At 39.5% G+C, this 17,129-nt stretch overlaps 1 protein-coding gene across 1 annotated transcript in view; it reads right to left on the reverse strand.

The window, feature by feature from the left end:
- The window catches only part of TMEM184A (transmembrane protein 184A), a gene marked incomplete in the record, with an annotated part of 30,667 nt that overhangs the window by 8,088 nt on the left and 5,450 nt on the right, over nt 1-17,129 (reverse strand). Inside the window, 2 exon segments of the mRNA XM_072417757.1 lie at nt 50-215; nt 4,535-4,800. Coding sequence (XP_072273858.1) covers nt 50-215; nt 4,535-4,789 — 421 coding nt within the window.

Raw genomic sequence — 17,129 nt, forward strand, 5'->3', positions numbered from 1 at the left:
GCCTCCTGCTTAATACTGGAAATAAAAATAGCAAATTAAATTTACTCACCTTCATAGCAATCCCTGACTGAGTCAAAGTACACGTAGTACTGGTCATTGCCAATTAGTAAGAGGCTCAGCCAGGAGTCAAAGGAGTAGATGGGCACAATGAATAAGATCCGGATGATGTAGCGTTGCTCATTGGGGATAGTGTAATTTCTGAGGTGAAGATAGATCTGGAAAAAGAAAAATACATTGTATTATAAAGTATTTATCAAGTAGAAATATTGGATATAGTGATGAAGCATTAAAAATTTTGTCAGGCTGGGTCAACATGGACAGTTTTAGAAATGCAAGTAAACATTCCTACCATGTTTATATGCACTTTTACGCACATTTACTAGCGTTTTAAAGCAGGCTTTTAAAACTGCTGAAAAACGCTGGAAAATGTCTATGCTGCCCCAATAAAATCAATGGACGCATTTACCCGCGTTTTTCCTTGTTAACTCCACGTTTGAATTTTTAAAATATTGCAAGGGGTGTTATCTAGAACGCTGAAAACGTGCCTCAAGGAAACGTCCTGGTGTAGATTAGCCTATTGGAATGCATAGGAATTTCAAACATGGGCTTTTAAAGCCTCGGGTTAAACTCTGGGGAAAACATTTGTGTAGACCAGAGGTCAGCAAACTCCGGCCTTTAGGCCAGATACGGCCTAGCGGGTAGTTTGTTCCAGCCTAATGCCCCCTGGCGGATCTGGCCTAATCCTGGCCAGCAACCCACGGCGGAACTGGAACAAACGACCGGAGCTCTGGAGCCGCTCCCTTCCCTATTTACTGTGGTCGGCGTTAACACTTCTGCCACCGGGGTAAATAGGGAACACAAGGAACACCCCCTGAAGGGAAATCCCTCTCCTCCGCAATGCATACGGAGGAGAGGGATTTCCCTTCAGGGGGTGTTCCTGGTGGGGGGGCAGAGCCAATAGGGTGGGACTCGAGAGAGAGTCCGGCCTAGCGTGCTTCTGCCTACCCCTGAAATGGCCTAGTGGCCAAAAAAGTTTGCTGACCTCTGGTGTAGACAGTCTTGGGTGTATTTTAGCACCTTTCAGCAGCCACCAGCAGCTGGAGTTGGGTCACAATACAGGGACTTCCACCTGCTTACAGCTTCTCCCCACCCAGCTAAAAAAAAATCTAGGTTGAGCAGATGTATTTTTTTGGGTACCTATAGCTAAAGTGAGCTAGGCTGTAATAAATTGCAGTAACATACGGTTTCAGGGTCAGGGGAACAAAAAACGCTACAAGGAACAACACACGCTTACTGCATGGTATCTATGGAGAAGTAGGACAGAACCAGAAAACACTTTCCTCTTTATAACATAAGATCAACAGGTAAATTTCCGTACTTGCAGAAAATGTATTTAGCATGAAATAAGAAAATGAATGATGTACATCAAAGTACTGGCAAGCTGCATATTATTATACTTTTGTTTTTGGGTTTAGATATACTTTTACAGTACTACTATTATTTTACCGTACTTTAAAAGTAATTCATTAGTCACTTAGCTCATCCAACTCCATGAAAGAACATTTGTGTATTAGGGGAAATTGGTAATTGTACCTAGACAATGGGCAATCGATAGGTGAGCACACAGGAAGGGACACCCTGGGCAAGGGTCACTTCCCTGATCAAACATACTATGAGCCAGTGACAGATGGAGATATCACTGTAGGTATGACAACACTCTTCAGAAAACAGTGACGGGCAATAAAAGGCATGTGATCCGAGTGATTCTGCCCGATTACACATGTACTGCTGCTGATTACATGGTCACACAATTAGAGAAGATCACAAGCAACTCAGCAGGATTGAAATTTAACAACCAGGCAGCTATGACTCAATACCTCGTGCTGCAATCTACCATTATCTCATATACTTTATTTTTCCCACACCGACAGAACAGCAGCCTCATGGAAAGAAAATCGGACCAGATAAAAATAGTAAATAAGTAAAGAAAAGGAAGATTACCTTGATAAGCTATATTGTGAACAGTTTTGAATAATTCCCAAGAATAATTCCCATTAATACAGACTACGGTGTCAACATTTAAAAAAAGCGTTTAAACAATGGTCACATGGTGGTACCGTAATGTAATGGGCCTGATTTATTAAAGCTCTCCAAGGCTGGAGAGGATACACGTTCATCAGTGAACCTGGGTGATCCAGCAAACATAGATTGGATTTCATAAATCATTTGCCAAAATGTTTTTAATCCTGGACCAGGTTCATTCCAGGTTTGCTGGATCACTCAGGTTCACTGATGAAACTCTCGAGTCTTGGGAGAGCTTTAATAAATCAGGCACAATGATTGAGCGGCCCATACCCTATGACTGTGTTTATCAACCAGGCTTCCTCGGGCAATTTGTGCCTTCCAGGTAAGTTTGACACCAATAATTTTTTGGCTGTAGCGGTGACAATCTTCCCACTGATCACCACACTAATATATTGTGAGCTGTGGATATAGTGATTAGAAACCCTTAAGAAATATTTTTAAGGGTTTCCCCATATTAACAAGGTCAAGAAACTCTGTGTTATTAAATGTTTTCAATGGACCTTGGATTTGACTAAACATTGAATCAAATGGACATCTATTGATATGAAGACATTCCCTATAGAGGTTTAATCAATATATTGAAGTAATTTTAGCAAGTTCTATAGATTGCTTTAGTAAAAAGCTGGATGATTTCTAGAAGCACAGAATATAACCTGGATATTAAAGCTTTAAAGGAAAGACAACAGAGACTGGTAATACAGGGAACATCCGATTGGCTCACAGGATCCGGAAGGAATTTTTTTCCCCCTGTTAGAACAAATTCTACCAGGGATTTTTTATTTGCCTTCCTTTGAATCAATTATGTCTATTGGGTTTTTATCTGGGATATGTTTATTTCCTTAGTGGTTGAACTTGATGGACTTATGTAACTATATTGAACATTGATCAGGAATTCCCAATTGAGTGAGCAAAACCCCCGCCTCAACAGGCTAATGTAAATCAGCAGGGAGCACCCCTGAACAACTGGCACCCAATTGGAGCGCTTCCCACCGTTAACTATAACGCTGTTCTTCCTGTATTCGTACACAGCAGAAAGCAGTCCCATTGGCTGCTAGTTTTTAGGGAACACCCATGCTGATTTATGGAAGCCTGTTGGGAGTGAGGGGGCAGAGTTTGAGGGGTTTTATCAGGCACATCAATGGGTGCATGCCAGTTCAATAGTTTACCAAGTTATGCACCCATCAATTAGTGTATACCCACTTTTATTCAGGAACTTCATTTACTTAGGTTAATAATTATATTTCATAGTTGCCCATGATTTGACATATGTCAGAATGTTTTGTGTTTGGGACTATATAGGCCAGAAGTCATATGTTCTATGTAATGAGGGGACAGCAAACATGGCATATTGTATGTAGTAAAATTAGAAGAACTTAGAATACCTTATTTGAAATCAGCATTTCTCAACTTTACCCCTGAGGAATCCTTGAAATCATTTTTAGGTCCCAGGGAACTTCTATNCAAACCAATTTTTGTGAGGTCAATGGGAAAGAATTGTCAAACAATTCTCCTCATACAGTAGTGGCTATAGGAACACCTTTATAGACACATAAAAACCACAATTAGAAACATTTATTTGGGTCTGTCAAGAGGTGTTGATCCCAGAACTATTCAGGCATCATCAAATGGGGGGTAAGCCACAGCTCGAGGAACCCTGGTTGAAAATAGCTGACCTTGGTTCCCCATAATCCCCTTAGAATATAGAGATAACCTCACAGGGTCAGAGGTTCTTCCCCAATCCTAAAGTGTGCAACTTCCTCTCTATGTCTACCAATGTACCACCAATGAGATTTAAATTTCAAGGATTTAAATTTCAATATGATGGCAGGCTGACTTTTTAACATTAGGTTTTCTAGTTTCAACAAAAGTGTGTGAGAATACAAAGTTCTCATATAACTGACACACAATGGGGTGTTTTACCTGGATTACAAAATAGAGGTACTTAGCAGGTAGGTTGTCCCCCCATACCTACTATATGCATCTGAAACTCAATGCACCACAGAGGATAAATGTAATACATTTCAGCTTCAGTCCTCAAATGTCGAGACTGCATTGGTTTCCTTTTTTTTTAAGTTTTTTTTCCTGTATTTGTAACCGATGATCCTGGCAGCAACACACTACCTGTCCTATTGCGACATTAGTTATCTTTTTTACTGTATGGAGATGCAGCTTTACTACCCTAGGAAAGGTTTACAGAACACCTTACCTGTCTACATACAGGACATATGGAAGAACTGGGGAGCTCTAGTAAGGTAAAGTAAGTGTACAAACACTGAGGACTGTAAAAATGTTTTGGCCAGCAGGTGTTTGTTTTTTACACTTAAAGAACAGATATAACAAAACACTTTCAACGGTATTACAACATATTTCATTGTATATATGCATATATATATATATATATATATATATATATATATATAGAGCTAGAAGTATCATTGGAATGATTTACCTGGTGACAGGTTAGCAGCAGTGCCGTCCACACAAATACCCCAGAGATCCCCTGTGCGGCCGCTGTGGTTAGAAATAATTGATCCCCATCGATGGTGTTATTGGAAGCTGTCCGAAGCTGAGCAGCAGTCTCACTGTCCATACTAAATATATCCACCATTCTGTCCGATGTAGTCTGACCTGTGGTGAGGTTCAGGATTGTAGGGGACACGTTGGGCTCCATTGTGGAGAACTGATCAGCCGTGGAGTTATTCATCTGTGCAAAGCCTGGCCAGGGGAGCAAAGGTAAAGTCAGGGAGGCACTCAGGACAGGAGAGGATTACATACAGACAGTGATAATCTCACACCTGGGGAGGAGTCATCCAAACAGGATAGGGAGCAATACAACCTACTGTATGTTGTTGGTTAATATTATTAGTCTGTGTTACACACACAATGTCCTACTACATATAACACATAACAAAATAAAATGCAGTCGGATGTATTAAAACAGCATATACATACTTTTTTTTTTTTTTTAAATAATTCACTATAATACCATAATAAAAATGTTTTTCTATGGTTGTGAATTTGTGTAGTCTATAGTCCCATATTGGAAGTAGTGTAGTTAACAGTAGAGCTTGCCTTGCTGGGTAGGTCTCTGGAGTGACAGTAACATTAACATGTCCTTTAAATTTGCCTTACATTTAACATTTTTTATTTAAATTAGGAGTTACACAAATTGAAATTTTGTTGCCGGAAATACACCCAGAAACACAGTCCCCACGCCCGCCTAGATTGTAAGCTCTTCGGGGCTCTCTTCCTCCTGTTTCTCTGCCTGCATGGGTCTGTCATTTGCAACCCCTATTTAATGTACAGTACTGCCTAATATGTTGACACTATTTAAATCCTGTTTATTATTTTTATAAATAAATAATTATTATAAATTAAATAATAATAATACACACAGAGCCGTTCTGTTCCATTGAGCAAGCAGCACCCAACTGTCCTCTCCCCCATTAAATGCACAGTGGTTATTCCTGATCAGTTATTCATTGATCCACCAGGACGGATTAATAAACGACCTCTAGGGACTGCTGTACACCAAGATTTTGCTCACCTTAGGGGATGATGATTTGATGTATATCAAAGGACAGTTTGAATCTGACCAGTTTCTGTGCAGCGCAACCATTAGACATTGATAATGATCTTAAGAGAATAGACAGCTGGCAAGGGGATATCCCCGACCCAACAAGTTTAATAAGTGTGATTTTAAGCAACCCTTCTGTAGACACTTCCTGTCTACATGCATGCACTCCAAAAACTGCTGCTTATCATTTATTCAGCATGGATTTCCAAATGTAGAATTGGCATGTGTAGTGTGTATTGGCAAAGCCTTTTGTATTCTCCTGTTTAGGAGTGTGTTACAAGGCAGGGGTACAATTGGGAGAAAGTGACAGAGCACAGTCACTGTACAGCAGGACGAGCCTAGACAAGGAACTTAATTGATGGGTTTACCAGGTTTTCAAAATATTCAAAACAACATTTGAAACTACATGAACCCATTTAAATCTGCAAGACTATTGAAGAAAAAAAGTCACCATAGTAAAAAAAAAAAAAATAAATATTTTAGGTTCTCCCTAGCACCATTTAGCTGGAAGCAACACCTGGCACTTTCCGGTAACCACCCAGCAGTTTTTGCATGGTTAAAAAGGTGATGAAAAGTTGGGGCACAGCAGCCGCCACCCACGTACAATTTCTTTCCAACCAGCTTAAGGAAACTTCTGGGAAGTGTACTGTATTTTTTAAAGCATTTAAATATAAATGTATCAGCATCAGTTACTCCTAGTTCTCTGACAATGTCCCATGAATACCTGTTGATCCCACCAGTAAAGTCCAAATGACTTGGTTTCCTATGATGGGTTGGCAACAATTCTGCACTGCTCCTGAATGCTAGCAGTTTTGCCTCTCTTATGTAGCCCAGGCCTACCTATGCTGTAGGGGACATACCTACCATCATTATTGCAGCTGAACCACAATCCTGTACCCTGTCAATCATCACCTGCCCACAACTCCTGCTCACTACTTTCTAGATTGGCACTGCGGCGTCTGGGAGAGGAATGTGTGGATGAAGGAGGATGCAGCTCAGCCAAGTACGGTAATGGAAGTTTTATTTTATGAGGTTTGTACATCACATAATACCTAGATTTGGTACTTGTTAAAAACTTTGTACTTTAAATACATCCGAAATGCAAATAATTGCAGGGGATGTGCTCAATCTGTGTCATATTTGCTTTTTGTAAGCCTTTTAGAGGCAGCAAAAGAAAAAGATCATTATTCTGTTTACCTAACTGGATTTGATTGTTCGGTTTCTCAGTAACAATAGAAAACAGGATGCATGATGTAAAGCATAGATAGACTGGTAGCAAAGAAATGACCAATAAACACGCCTTGTTGGGTTTTGTGCATTTACCTTCCCCTTCCTTCCTCACTGTCAGACTGTCATTTTATGATCCAACTAGAAGCCAGGGGTTCAGACAACATAGCACCAAATAGGGGGTGGGGCAAAGCACTATGGGAGTAAAGCATGGTGCAACTTTTACCCTGCAGGTTGTAATCTGGCACTGAATAGGATAGAATTGGTGTGCCAAGTCTTCACACAGCATGCTATTAATAATAAATGGTAATGTTTTTATTTTTTAAACCAGTCAGTGTATTTACCTGAATTTTACCTGGTATTATCATGGAAAAGAGCATCACAAGTAACCAATCATGTCCTCACAAAAACATGTAGATGCAAGGAGAAAGCTAAATGAGAAAAGGTAAACTCATGCACTGTGCTGCTTTTTCTTTACTGTCCAGTCAAAGGCAGGGGGTGGGTCCAGGACAGCCTGGGCCTAGAGAAAGTGAACTGAAACATGTTGGGCGTCTTTCAACTTGGAAGACTGAGGACATCTAGTGGTTGAAAAAAGTATTGTGAGTGAGAATTGCAGAAAAAGTAACTTTTTAAATTTATTTTTAATGGGCTTTATAAACCATCTGCGTACCCACTGGGTTAGTTTCACATTTCCTGTCTAGCTGTCCTCAACGAGGTTCTAGTTTAAACATTGTTAAAAAACTTCTTTGTTAGGAGTTCTGCCTTAAGATCCTGCATTGCCCTTTGCAAAAGCCAAAGTAAATACATTTGGTAAAAGAACTGTGGTGGTGTGCTGGTTTCCATTTCCTGCAGCATATTATTAACCTTTATGTAAATAACAATAATGTATTCTATGGTTTATTCAGCAACTCTAGCCTTCGGGGAAATTATCAACACCCATAACCTTCACAACACTTGCCTATAATTATACAGTATTTTCAGCTGCCAGATCCTTACAGCTACCAATAATGGCCGTACAGATTCTGCAACCGGGTCTGGGTGATTGAATCCTGGAAGCTGGATTGGTTGATAATTGTAAAATATCCAGTACCTTTATGCTCCAACTTTCATTCCTTGTCCCCGTTGGCTTTACAGAAAAGCTTTTACGTCCATATCACAGAGTGGAAATCTGTACTTTGGTCTGATGAGTCCAAATTTGAGATTTGTTGGTTCCACCCTCCATTATCTTTGTGAGACGCATGAAAAGGAGAGCTGATGGTTTCTACATGTGTAGTTCCCACTGTGAAGCATGGAGGAAGTGTGATGGTGCAGGGGTGCTTTGTTGGTGATTAATACAAAATTGAAACGATACAACCCCATTTAAGCTGCAAATCGAGTGAATTAGGGAAGGGAAGGGGTTGTTCGGTAATACTTTCCTATAACCATGGTTCTCTATGGTTAAAAGTAGCTTACATTTTTTTGGGCTTGTATGCCATTTCAAGTTAGTATGATCGCTTATGATCAAATAAAATGTTATATTTTCTCTCTCCAAATATATACAGTGTTCTCCCCAGCCAGGTTTAGCTGGGTGCACCACCCGGCACTTTTTAGTAACCACCTGGCTGTTTTTGGGTGGTTACTGAGGAGTTGCGCCACAATACAGGGGCTGCCACCTGCCTACAATTTCTTCTCACCTGGCTTAAAAAATGACTGGGGTGTATATACACATATTTATTACACACACACACACAATTTTGAGGTTAAATCAGCTCAGTGCAAAGCAGACAAAATCCTCCCAAATCATAAAGGCTTAAAGCAGTCCAGGTCATTAAAGTATCAGGAAACATAAACAAAACACATTCTTGATATATGTTACAGTAACAGAATGGAGCTGCAGGGTTTGTTTTGCAAAAATAACAGTTTAGAAAAAATGTAAACTTCCCTTCATCCTTCTGATAAAAGGATTTTATATAGGGCTGAAATAAAGCCAGACCCCTGGCAATCGGGTGAATTCCCCATCTAGAATACATAAATCAGAGTTGCTGTGCTTACTAAATGATTTGTAGTTTTGCTCAATCAAGTGAAAGCGTTAGTTAGTACAAAAGGGCAGATTATCACTTCTGAAAGACTGGATAGGTTGGTAAATATCAAAAAAAAGTACACAAGTTGTGGTATGTGTTTGAAAAATCATGTACATCTAATCCAATCAGAACGTCAATCACTTTCTATCCAATATACTCAAATATAAGGGTAGAATAATTTACGTGTATGTGCAATGTTTTGGGATTTCTGGCTGATGAATTTTCTATCTATACCTCTCAGGGACTTGGTTGTAGAGATCTGCTATGGCCATTATAAAGGATTTCCACTTTTTCTGCTGGGATTATGCAGGTGAGATGTTGGGAGTATTGATATAAGAAACCAGAGACTAACTGAGCCCACCAGGATTTATCTATACTTAGAACATTATATCTGGGGTACTGACCGTTTACATTTTTTTATGTGACTTTGTTAGAAAACTTTTTTTGTATAACTTAATTTCATAAAATGGTAATTACTGTTATACAAGGCATACTTGAGTATAAACTGAGATTTTCTGGCTTGAAAATGGCAGGAAAAAAATCTTGGTTTAATTCAAGGTCACACCAGTAGATGGCACTGTGTCTTTATGTAAACTGTGCAACAAACTCTTGCTGTGAAGTTTATTATTACAGAGCAGAGGCAGGCAAACTTTTGTGGCCACTAGGCCATTTCAGGGGTGAGCGGGAGCATACTTGGTCGGACTCTCTCTCTCGAGTCCCGCCCTAATGGCTTCCCCCCCACCAGGAATGCCCCCTGAAGGGAAATCCCTCTTTTCCGTATGCATTGCAGAGGAGATAGATTTCCCTTCAGGGGGCATTCCCAATTTACCCCGCCGGGAGAAGTGGTGACGCCGGCTGCGGTATATAGGGGAGCCACAGCAAGAGGAGGCTCAAGAGCCGCATGCGGCTCCGGCGGCTCCAGCCTAACGCCCCCTGGTCGATGCAGCTGGCGACCCATGGCTCCGGAGCCGCGAGTTGCCGGCCAGGTTTAGGCAGGATTGGCCAGGGGGCGTTAGGCCGGAACAAACTAACGGCTAGAATGTATCTGGCCTAAAGGCCAGAGTTTGAAGGCCCGATATAGGGTTTGTTACACACTTTACATGAGGATGCAGCACCATCTACTGGTGGCCAACAAGCAAACACTATTTTTTAAGAGAAAGTGACCCATCATAACAAATTCAAAAGCACAACATAGTTTAACCTGTAAAAAGATGGGGAAAGAGGAATAAACAAAGCTAATCCATTTTTTCTTCCCTTGTTTTCAAAATTTCGAATCATGGATCCATTTATTCATCTTAAATTTATTAGCATTTTTTAAATTAGTTTTCATTGTTAGTAGTGATAGCTGAGTTTTGTGCCGTAGATTTATACTTGAATCAATATAGTTTTTCATTTTTTTCAGGTAAAAGTTGATACCTCGGTTTATATTTTGATTGGTTTATCTTCAGATATATACAGTAATTATGAAAGTTCATTTGTGATATTTACTCCACAGTGAACCGTTAAACATATAACTCACACAAACCTTAAAAATATACATTTTTTCAATACCATTTAGCCATGGGCTAAAGTTAATCCATCATCTTAACTTATTATCTGTAGCTGAAAAACAGAATCTTTAGCTGAATATTTTGAAATCTTAAATATATGTTTGGAGTATTAACAGACACATTTCATGGTTCTGACTGCATACAGCAGGCCAGGAATTTGACACATTGCTACATAATTGTCTTAACTACCTAAGAGGTATTAAAAGTTTGTTTCTCTAGGAAAGGTTCAGAAATGTGTCACCGGTCTAACAGGTTTGCATTCATGTCCCGTCGGAAGCCGCCAACCCTAAGCTAAACAGCACACAGGTGTATTTTTTTTTTCATGTTTACCTGATATGTGCTCTAAAGGGAACCTGTGAAAATAAAAAAAATGGGAACTGGCACTTTTTAGCAACCAACTTTAAAGATAAGAATGTGAGTTTCTATACCGAGTGAGATCCCTGACCTGTAAAGAGCACGCAGCTACTGAACTCTGTGAAGGAAGAATTTCCGTCTTGCATCTTATTCCAAATTTCATATTCAAAGCGTGGTAAAACCAGGAAGTGGATTTTACCATTGCTGGGGTACTGATATTTTTCAGTGCAAATATCAATGTCCTACTCAATTGAACCTAAATTAGAAAGTGAAGATTTGCCATCCTAGGGAATATGTAAAATGTTGATGTCACTGGACTATATTCCAAAAAAATGACCCTTTTTTCCTTTATTTCCTCCTGAAAAGTAGCAGTGCAGTATACAAATATTCAGCTCATCTAAGCACCATGCATCTGGCTTTTAGTCTTGATATTTGATGTATTTTGTGATTTTACACTAATATATATAAAATAAAATATATCATGCTATTAGCCCCTCCCTTTGTACCACCCTAAGGCTTGGTTCAGACCTGCTTCGGGATCCCGCACGACACCCAATGGTTGCCACTAAATCGCCCGCACCGGAGAGAGATGGTTCCTAAATACCCAGCATCTGAAGATTTGAACCACTAACTGCTGCCCCCATTCATTCCTTTTGTAGCCACCATGGTTTGAAGCTATAAGTAGCACCTCCATTGAGGTTGTGCTTTACTGGCATAAGGAAGGGGTAACCACACACAACCTCATTGCCACTGTGAACAATGGACAAGGACTCAATTTCAGGCTACGGATGTTAAAAAGGTACAATTAGAAGGAACAAGCAATGACAATACTTGCTTAGAATTTGTGATGTATCAAATAAATTGTACTCATAATAACAAATGTGTATCACTATTATACAAGGTCTCTTTTTTGAGGCTGGCAGCTCATTTACCTGATGTTGTTCACACAATACCTGTAAGTAAGGTGGAAGCTGTTGGCAGGAGCTTTTCTATAAATATTTAACCAATGTCCTCAGACTGCCCTGGTATCACCACCCTAGCTTACACCTCGAATGCTCCTACAGACAATCAAATCAAAATAAAGTGTCTGTGAACATGATGAAGCGTGGAGAATAGCGACCATTTCTGATGAAGTTATTGTACAATTACAATACAGAAAAGTGTTTAAATGGTAACTATTAGGATTGCTTTGGGCTTTCACATGCAACCAGATTCTCTTTGCTGAATCAATAATATCAGCAGGTACAGACACGGAAATGGATGACATCTGCTGTTTGCCTAGAAAGTTCATGCACAACACTTTGTACAGCAGTGACTAAGATTATTCATTTTTCATGCCTCAAAAGATTCATGTTGTCCTTGGGGTTGGGCCCAGAGTGTATACCTTGTTCTAAAGCAAAAATTTCAACATATCGTTAACACCTGGCATATCTGAAATTATATTTCAGAGTTTGGTAGATACCATAGGGCAGCCTTTCTTGATCTTTTGCAACATGGGGGAAGCTTTGGAATAACTTTCAGATCAGAACTTCATTGAATGCCATGTATAATTATTATATCCACAGCTCACAGTACATTAGTGTGGTGATTAGTAAGAAGAATGTGATAATTACAGGGTAATGAAAAGGATCATTGGAAGGAGTTAAACTGCACATTGCAAGAAAACACCAGCAACTTCTGGAGGACCCCTGGATGAGAAATGCTGGTTTAACCAATCATGTTTTATGGTCCACAAAATAGGGGCAAAAAAAGGTGTCACAAACCAAACTGAGGGGCACAAATCGCTTCTTGCTCAAGGAACCCCTAACAATCTCTGGAGGAAATATAGGCTTCAGTGGAACCCTGGTTGAGAAACATTGCTATAGAGTAATGCTAGACATACACTATGGGGTCTATATATATAAAGCAGTGAATCTGACATTTTCTGAATGGTGGAGAATTACTGCCATTAATACACATAGATTTGGAGGATTTTCCACCTTAAAAATGAGATGTTCAGCAATTAGCAAAAAAAGGGTATAAATTATTCCAACATATAGGTAATTCAGCTACCACCAATCATTCTTTACAAGCATTCCATCTATCCATATTAAATAATCTATCTTTTCAAGGAAGAGACTGAAATCTTTTTTCATAAGCAGCATAAAGAAGAATTTATGTCCCATTTTTAAAATTGGAGATCAGGCTGGTGTTTATTGCAGAAAGGGATAGGCAGTACCTATTTTTACCTGCCTGATCACCACACAGATGGCAAATGTTACTGGGTTTAGTTCCGCTTTAAATCAGCAACAAATCTAAGTGTCAGAAAAGCAGAGTACAGTGCTAACTGTATCAATAAAAAATTTGGTCCTCACTTATGCTTGGGTTCCACAGTAAGGGTTGTCAAATTTGTAATTCTTGAAGTAAAGAATAAAAGCTCCAGGAAACAAACTTAAAAAATGCAAACATGTTTCTTCAAGCAACATGCAAAGCAGCCTGTTAAAGTCATGCTAGTGCAGGGTAAATATTGACCGTGGTAAAATTTCCATCCGAAGCAGAGCATTTACTTTAGTCTAATAGCAACAATAGGAGATTCCGCAGATACTGCAAATGCTACCTCCTCTGGTGCTTCAGATGTGCCTTCATCTGAACTATTAACAAAATTAACCCTGTGCAAAAAATCCAAAGAAATTATACTGTAAAGAAAATATCATCATAAAGCCACTGGCACTGATTCTTTTTGACTTTTAGGGCTAGTTAAATACCAGGGGGGTTTGACCCCCCTTAGGGACCATAAAAGAGACATAGACTTAGCGGAACACACACATCTAAAATTATGAGATAGAATCAGTGCTGCATTATTTGCTATAGATCAATGTTTCTGCAAAATAGCAGTTGAACACTTAGTGACTTCTATGAAATGTTTCTATGAATAGTTTTCATTTCGATACATGCCATCTTGTGTATGTTCATATGCTCAGTCTTTGCATCCTGCTTTCCAGTATTACACAGTTGTGATTCCCTTCACAATCCAAGTCTAGGGAACAATATGTTTTTCACCTAATCTATCTCCTAGTGGTAACAAAAACTGTGTAATACAATCACAAAAAAAGCAACCACTGTTCTCCACTGGAAATAGCTACATGCATAGGTGAATTCCGCAGTCAGGTCAGTTGATGATGGGAGGTGTTAGAAGACTCTTTATAGGATACATGATCCTATCTATTCTTTCTCGCTAGTGTTTGTACAGTTAAAAAGTTGTTGTAGATAGAAGTTTTCACCATGCCTCCTTTAATGTCACATTCTAGTATGTACTAAAATCATTCAATGACGGAGGGTGGGCTTCTGCATGGGTATAGCTGGATGAAGGCACTCTTAGGACCATTTCAGACCTGCGATGAGCCACAGTGTTCTACAATGGGCTCAACCATGGTTCCAACTAATCCCATTTAGGATTGGCAACCATTTTTTGCCAGTATGTAACTGCACGAAGTTGTGCCAGATTGTGGTGCGGCTCCTAAAAATGACATGCTGCTTTTGGGTGAAAGGTTGTTGTTTGCAGATCTGCTCTTCATTTTGTAACCTACAATGTGATTTGTCACAATTCACTGTTCTTCCAGCCATGTGGTTTTACACCATTGTGTGAAAGCTTTTATAGTAGTAAAGATTCAGAGAATGTATAGCTAGCATTGGGTGTACAAACTACCAATACGTAACTGCAGACAAAAACGTAGTTTCTCTCCAAGTAATGGGTTTCTAAAGACTCGTACAAACACCTAATACGCATACAAAAAAAATCATAATTTTCGCATGTTCTCGAACTATTCAGCAAAGTCATCTGACACAACACCTTGTATGTAGATTCAAGTGAAGGCCTAGCTTGTTCACAGTCCTGTCTTGTGTACTAAACTGTAAAGATAAGCTTCATTAATTTTTGAGCAACAGTTCCCTTAAAGTTGGCCGAATAAATAATTGAACACCCCGAGTCTGTAACTCATCTGCTATCATTTTCCTCAAGGATGATGAGGGCAACAGCTGCGTCTATTGTCCAATGTCACTTATTTCAATGTACATCATTTCCTTACAAATGTCTGCATTCCGAATCATGAAAACTGAACTCTGCTTCTGTCTAAAAAGAGAACAGAGCAATACAGAGCAACAATGATGTGCATGGTCTATCAACCTATGGAAACTATATAATAGGCTGAAATCCAACACACTTCCATGGGTTACAACCTTCTTCATATCCCTGTGGCCATTAGTGCTGTGTAAAGGTTAAGTCTAAACATAAATTAACTTGAAATGGACCTGAATGAAAAAAGTTAAGAATTGCTCTTAAAGGGAATATCTAGAAAAAGCAAGTGTGTCTAAACAGTTTCCTGGAAAATTCCTCCTGAACTATAGCAGTGCACTTCCTAGTATATGAGGGTGTCCAGGACTCCTGTGCCCAGAGCCTCATAGCTGTATATCTACATTGTGAGATCCAAGGCACTGCTCTCTCAGACTACTGTCTTAGGATACTTGGATTTTGGAGATTTGTTGATTTGAGGCTCTGACATGAGGAAGCAAAGTCTTGCCAGTACCAAGATTCCACAGGCTCTTGGGGGAGCACTGATTTACAAAGTAATGGTACATAAATATTTGTATGCTTATGTAAAGAATTGTTTACAAGATTTGGATAACCATCAGATCCACATATATACCAGTGGTGTTGCTTCTTGTCAACATCCCAAAAACTCATACAGACTTCTATTTCCAACAGTATTTAGTTAGCCTCAAATCACTTAAAGATTGCTTCCTCATTGAGATTTGAAATGAGAAAAATATTTTACATAGGGGATTCAAATATTGACAACCAAAGCATATCAATAGATTCCAGCATTCCAAACCTGTCTCCTCCTCACCTCCACCTGAGTCATATTGATTTGCTAGCATAATTCTTTTGTACCTGCAGACAATAAGTATTGTGCAGACAATGACTATAGATGAATTATTAAATACAGTTTTGTCTTTTATTGTGCTCTAATAAAAATATACAAGAAGGCTGCAATGAAGGAAAACACCAGGTGATCTGCCACAAATTAGAGTTCCTAATTCCCTGCTTTGGATGACAACACAGTGCCTTAGCTGAACTGAAATCTCAATTGTGTTGTCAGCCCTGGCTGATGGACTATGGAACTCTATTCCCCATCCCTCTGTATTGTATACCCCCCTATATGTATACAATGATTCCTTTTATAAAACAAACAATGCTACTGCCTTGGCTACCAAAAGCCAGCCCACACACTTGGTGTAGAGAAAAAGCTCTTGGGAAATGTAGTTCCGGGGTCATGCCTACATGATTAGAAACTGCACATCCAGGATACTTGTTGAAGCAGCACCTACCACTCAAAAAGCCTGATGGTGGTGTCACATTGATGAATAAAAGCAAATTCTTGCTTCATGAGAATAAGGGAGGTACAGACGTACATTTTGATATGGCTAAATTTGAACAGCTTGACATACTCATTAAATGAAAAGTGAATAAATTACAGGAGTAGATCTAGGGAGGTGCAAAGGGCCAAGACCCTCCTCAGCCAACATGGGCCCCAGATCAGTTCAGCACAGGGGCCTTGTGATGTTCATCACGGAATAATTCCTTTTGACATCTGCAAAATTTGCATATGACCATTCTACTCTGCCTAATACTTCCGCCCTCCCAATTTTTTTCTTTTCATTTTACCTTTGGTCCACTTGATTTGGAGTCCCAAAGCAAACAGAATCCATCATCAAGCCTTTTATTCCCCCGCCTGACTGTCCCTTGTCTGCTTCTTTTATTTGTTGTATTTTCATTTAATCATGGCTGCTCAGCATCATATGGAGGAGTTACCACAGCTTGACAGTTTCAGGAAACTATGTACAGCACCTGGATGGCCCCTCCATCTGCCTGCATTGCACAGAGAAGCATAATTAATACATCCATTAGCAAGATGATGAGGGGGAAGAAAGAAGAGGAACCAGGGCTTATCTTTCAGCACATTGCTTATGCTTTTTTTTAAACAGGGAGACATCTGAATTTGTATTTGGATCCTATATATCAGCATTTATTTATTAATGCATGCCTTTGTTCTGTACAGGAAAAAATAAATCTAGATATTTGGAAATAAAAAATAATCAATGTGTCTCTATGGTCTCCTACAGCACAGCAATTAGATTCCATTTTTATTGCTTGTAAGCTCTTCGGGGCAGGGTCCTCTCCTCCTGTATCACTGTCTGTATTAGTCTGTCATTTGCAATCCCTATTTAATGTACAGCGCA

This window comes from Pyxicephalus adspersus, chromosome 7, assembly GCF_032062135.1.
Source record: "Pyxicephalus adspersus chromosome 7, UCB_Pads_2.0, whole genome shotgun sequence".
NCBI lineage: Eukaryota > Metazoa > Chordata > Amphibia > Anura > Pyxicephalidae > Pyxicephalus > Pyxicephalus adspersus.